Source organism: Coloeus monedula (assembly GCF_965178545.1).
Source record: "Coloeus monedula genome assembly, chromosome: 1".
Classification (NCBI taxonomy): Eukaryota; Metazoa; Chordata; class Aves; order Passeriformes; family Corvidae; genus Coloeus; species Coloeus monedula.
This window is the reverse complement of record NC_138781.1, coordinates 151368627-151374782: the sequence shown is the minus strand read 5'-3', so window position 1 is coordinate 151374782 and position 6156 is coordinate 151368627. Positions and strand designations below refer to the sequence as shown.

The 6156-nt window shown below is 37.8% G+C and overlaps 1 protein-coding gene across 4 annotated transcripts in view; it reads right to left on the bottom strand.

Moving 5' to 3' along the window:
* Window positions 1–2875: 2875 nt before the first annotated feature.
* EFR3A (EFR3 homolog A) overlaps window positions 2876–6156 on the bottom strand; it is a 77764-nt gene continuing 74483 nt past the window's right edge. For all 4 annotated transcript variants that reach the window (XM_082295434.1, XM_082295436.1, XM_082295435.1 and 1 more), the window contains one exon: window positions 2876–5877. In XM_082295434.1, coding sequence (XP_082151560.1) covers window positions 5772–5877 — 106 coding nt within the window. In that variant the 3' untranslated portion in view covers window positions 2876–5771. The remainder of the gene's footprint in view (window positions 5878–6156) is intronic.

Below are 6156 nucleotides of genomic sequence, written 5' to 3'. Positions count from 1 at the left end.
CTACTCGTTATTGCTCTTCCATGTAGCGACAATGAAATCACAACGTGCAGTCCAAGGGTGATCAAAAGAGACTTCAGCACCTTGGAATGGCTGATCAGGAAATGTGAAGCACAGGTCTTTTTTTCCCCTATCCTTTCAGGAACAGATCAGTAGGTGTCTCCATGCCTGGTGTCACAGCCAGAATTTGGGGTTTTTTTCATAATGGGATGATCAGCACAACACCAGACCTGTCTGCATCAGATGGGATCCATCTCTCTCACAGGGGCAAGAGGGTCTTTGCTCATGAGGTATCAGGGCTGACTGACAGGCTTTGAAACAGACTTGAAGGGAGAGAGGAGTAGTATCAGGCCATGACAAACCTTTAAAGATCCCTTCCAACCAAACCCATTCTATGATTCTATGACTCACCAACATTTTCTAGAACAAAAAATGTTGCTACAAACTTCCCAGTGATTCAGCTGCACTGAAAGGTCTGGATTTCTTCTCCATCATCTTGTTCTACAGGGCTGAACTTTGTCACCAAAGTATTCCTTACAGACCAATGACTGTATCCTCACGCTGGATGCAGAGATGCCACCTGTATTCTTCCAGATCCTGCAGCACTCACTAAACCCCAGCATCTGACCCTGTGCAAACTGAATGGTGTGAGAACAGGAGGTGAAAATGCCTGTGAATGTTCTTGGAAGAGCAGTTTATATTCTATAAACTTCTGGCTGGTGATATTCCCCCCTTCAGCATTTTTTCTACATTAAAAGTGCAAAGAATTAGTACAGTGCAAAAAAAAAAAACCCACAAAACCCTAAACAAACAAAAAACCAAACATCACCACCCCCCAAGTGCAAACAAACAAAAAAATCCCCCCACACAAACTCCCAAAATAAACCCCAAAGGTGTTTAGTCACGTGAATCCCTCTGGATCCCAGTAGCTAAACCATCAGCACTACTGAAAAAAACCAACAGAACAAAAAGACATTTGTTAAGGTAAAGCAGAGGTCAGCTAAGTGATGCAAGAAGTTCTATTTGCAGACAAGATTTTAATTAACTCCCCCCTTACGCTGTACAGAAAAAGGACATCTCAGTACTGAAGCAAAATGCTAAAACTGCAAAATGCCCATTTTTGTCTTATGCTGAGGATGAGATTTGCATTACACTGCAACTTTTATCAGCCTTTTATTATAGGGATGAAAAGTTATTTTACATTTCACAGCATTTATAAATAAATATTGCAATGAGAAAGTGAGATAGATAATGAGCTGAAATGGGGAAAACTGGCCTGTAAACAGGTGAGTGCACTGCAGAGTAACAGTAACACCAGCTCATCTCTCAAAGAGCAGTGCTGCTGCTCTGAACACTGCACCTTAAAATAAACCCCCCTTCCTTTCTGCTAATTATTACTACCTTCACGATTATGCAAACATTCACTCAATAATGCTGAATTTTCTGACTGCAGAGATGGGGACGGATCATTTGATCAATCAGGTAAAAGGGAAATAACAAAATAAATATGCTGTTATTCAGGCAATGTTGTCATTAATTCCTTTGGGCTTTTTTTCCAAGTATCTCTTATTTCAGGAAGAATTTAATGCCCAAGTTGTGCCCTAATTACCACCAAATGAATTGTGTTGATAAAGAGAAGTATTAAATAATCTAGTTATGATTAACTATTTATTTGTAATCAGAGAGCAGAGCTAAAATATTAAAAAAAATGACAAGATGATCAAGAAGAAACATTTAGCATAGCTTTTTTCTTTCTTCTCTCATTCTCATAGTCACTTTACACTATATTTTTCATAGATTTGGGGCACAGATGGCCAACACCTAGCTGTTACCCAAAAGCAAACAACTAATTTAATAACTATTAATCTAAAAATATTTCTTACTTCAGTATTTTAACTTTTTAAGCACTTAATTCTTTGCCTGTCCCATGGGCAGGGACACTTTTCATTAGACCAGGCTGTGCAAAGCCCCTTCCAACCTGGCCATAAACACTTCCAGGGATGGGGCATCCACAGCTTCTCTGGACAGCCTGTTTCAGTGCCTCACCACCTTCACAGGAAATTTCTTCCTAATATCTAACCTAAACCTACTATTTCAGTTTGAAGCCATTTGTCCTTGTCTGATCACACGCCCTTGTCCTATCACATGCCCTTGTCCAAAGTCCCTCTTCAGCTCTCCTGAATCCCCTCTAGGTACTACAAAGTGCTATAAGGTCTCCCCAGAGACAGGGGAAAATCATGTTCCTCCAGGATGAACAGCCCCAACTCAGCCTGTCTCCATAGCAGAGATGCTCCAACTCCTTGATAAACTTTGTGACCTCCTCTGGACAAGTCAACTTCTTTCTTGTTTTGGGGGCTCCAGAGCTGGATCCAGTACCCCAGGTGGCAGCAGAGGGGGACAACCCCCTCCCTCACAACGGCAGAGTAGAGGGGGACAACCCCCTCCCTCATCTGCTGCCCACGCAGCTTTGGGTGCAGTGAAGGACACGTTTAGTTTCTGGGCTGCCAGAGAACACTGCTGGGTCAGGCTGAGCTTCTCACCCACCAACACCCCCAAGTCCTTCCCAGGGCTGCTCTCAATCTCATTCTCAATCTCGTTCTTCTTTCTCCCAGCCTGTGTTTGTGCTTGGGATTGCCCTGACCCCAGTGCAGGACCTCACAACTGGCCTTGTTGAACCTCATGAGATTCCCACAGCCCCATTTTCCAAGTCTATCCAGGTTTAATAGTAACCAAATGCAGTAGTTTAATAACGATGCAATGCTGTAATATCTGCAGAACAAAATGGGTGTGTAAACTGAGGGTTATTTTAAATGCTAAAAAATTAGTAATTGACATCTAAATTGTGAGCAGTAAAAATTAACTGACACCTTAGAAAACATTGATTTTAAATTTTGGTTAATTTTATTGCTTAAATATAGATTGCACAGTGTGTTCTTACATTTACTGAAACTGGTTCATTACGTACAGTACAGAATATATGACCATTGGAACAACAGACAAATTAGCCCTACTCTGATTTTGGACAACAGGCTATTTCTACCTTTTAAAATTACCATGGATTTAATTTATCTTAAAGTGAACCACTACCAAAAGCTGTATTATTTTTCAAAATGACATAATAGGAAAGAGAACCCCAAGCAACAGCTGGAATACATTTAAACTGGGTACCAATTATAACCATTATGACAGTGCTCAATGTGCTGCAGATAATGCAGGGCCACTTTGCATAAGGAGCTTTTAAGTTCTGCAGCTTGTCTAAAGGATGTAAAGAGAAGTGAAACAAAGCAGCTTTGTACTGTACAGCAAACAGCATTCTTAATTCTTTTGGTTTCATTCATTAGCTCATGTAACGATAGCTACCAAAACAATACATTTTACAGTCACTCCCATCTCCCACATGTCTAGAAAGGCCAGAGTGAACCAATTATCAACTTACAGACTCCCTGAATTTCCATAAAGGAAGAAGTTAAACAACACGTGAACACAGTGTTACAAACTCTTCACTCCCTGCACTACACCTGCACAACACCTGCATTTCCCAAACTGAGCACTGGAAACATGGAAACCTACCATCACCATAAAGGAAAAATACTTCATTAACAGAACAGAAGATGAAATGCTGAATCTAGTTTTTTCACATGCAGCATTCATGCAACAGAATTCAATCACAGAAACAATCCTGTATTTACAGCACAGTCTCCATACTGCACTAGTGCAAACAGAAGTACATTCTTTATTACTTAGACTCCTTATTTTCTTCTTGTACAAAAGTGCTGAGTGATATTCTTAAAAAAATGACAGAGTGGGTAGGTGTTTTACATTGTATCCCTATGTTGGATTTACTTTTTTAAAAATTACACTCTTTATATAGGCCAAAAAACTATTAGTCTTACCTTAAAAAAAAAAGAAAAAAAAAAGTGAAAACTAAAAGCTAGAGTCCTATTTATGTGTAGACTGTGGTCTGATCAGGCTGATACGCTGCAGCAGTAAAAATCACAACGGAATGCTGTAGATAAGGGGCTGTTTCGTCATCCACTAACAGCTGTGATTGCACTGTTAAACTGAAAAGAAGGTCTCAATTACCTTTTGAGCTTTGTGAATGCCTTCTGAAAGTCTCAGCATGTCATCTCATAGGTTTAAGTAGCTGATACTTCTCTGATGTCATGCCACATCAGGCTTCTAAATGTAGTTCAGTAGAATACTGAACTACAGTTCAAAAAACTTAAAATCCTTTTTATAGTGGGTTTGCAAATGCTCCAGTCAGCAAATTAGCAGGGCTAATTACCCTTCAGATCTTGAGTTATGCAATCAAAGATTAATTTAGGTTGGGACTTCTGAAAGTCATCTAAACCAAGCTCCTGCCCAAAGCAGGGCTAACTGAAGTTAGGTTACTTTGTTCATGTTCATTATTCATCCAAACCACTAAATTAAATGTCTACATTTACTACAGATATTTGAGAGCATTCATTCATGTCTGTGCTGCCCCAGTCAGATTCAGATAGACTAAGGGACTTCAAAGTTATTATTCATGGCATCAATGAATGCTGGTTTTCTTTTTTTGCCTGCAGAATTCAGTGAGTCATAAAGAGAGCCTTGACAATTATCATCAAATGTCTGTGATTTACTCTGTCAGTTTTTATTTACATTGGATTAGTATATGCTCAGATACATAAACCTATGAAAGTTACCTTAAAGCTTTGAGAAATGAAACAAAAACGAACACAGAGATGCATCCCTCAAAATGCTTTTGCTTGAAAATAGAGGTAATAAATTCTTGATCTTTAAATGGTTTGAGTTTTCTTTCAATTTCTAAAACATCACTAAAAAGCTGTTATAAACTACAGAGAAATGTCTCATAGAATATAGTTTCAGTATTTATGATTAAAATGCCCTCAGTATATTTTCTGCTATACTAAATATATCTCTCCTGTATTTATACTAAAGCAGACAGTAAAATACTACAGTGTTTTCCAAAGTACAGTCTGTAAACCATACATCTTAAGACATGAAATATATTGCACAATTCCGTGCTTCAAGAGGAGATTTCTCCTCTCTTATGCAAAGATTAAATTTAACTTTTCGCAAGAGACACAGGACATATACTAGATGTATCTATCTAAAAAGCATGTTATGTGATGCATCAAAATATACTTAACAAGTGTCCATTAATTCATTCATTGTATTTGAACACATGTAAGGTATTGGGTTCTTTCCATATGTTCCAAACCAAACAAGCTGAGTAGCTATGACCGCATGAACAAGAGGGAGCTCAGGTAGTGCTCCACTGGTTACATGGAATGAGATGAAGCAAGTCAAAAGCATTCTAGTTCAACATAGAATTGAGGTGGAGAGGAGTAAAAAAAAAACCAAAAACCAAAAACCAACCAACCAAAAAAAATTCAAACCAAAACACAAAAAAGTTTTAATAGGTTTTTCAGTTACAATATCTCAAATTAAAGGAATTTGAAGCAATACAAATTCCTAGAGTAACTGAAATATTTACCTATATGGCAAGACAAGTTTTAAATCTGAGTTTTACAGGTACTCAAATATGAAAATGAAGAAACATGATCTGTGAAAAACCTAACTTAAAATCTAGTACAGAATAAAGCAATTCAAGACAGTTTCATGAATTTGGCTAAAGTAATCTGTATTTGGCTCATCTCCATCATTGTATTAAAGTTAGATACAACAAACAATAAAATTTGAAAACTCATCTTGTTCTTTCTATTGTACTCTACTCTAAATAATGTCCAGCAGACTTCAGAAGACACTTAATACACACAAAGATCTGGAAACTTCATCTCATAGACTGGAACAGAATGGTAATGAGCATGTCCAGCAGTAATGGTCATCGTTCCTGAGGGGCTAGGCGGAGGACTGTGTGAGAAGCACAACCAATATACAGAATTTATAGTTACATGGATTGCTTTTTTATAACTTTACATACTAATAGTTGAGAAACAAGAGTAAACTACCCCCCCATATATATATAGTATACCATAAATAATAAAATACCAACAGCATTTTATCCTAGTCCTGAAATTCTAATGAAATTATTATGCCCTAAGGATTTTTATATTCTTGTCTATATCATCAATTTCACTGATGTTACAGAACTATCCAAATGCATCTTACTGCTAATAAATACTATTTATC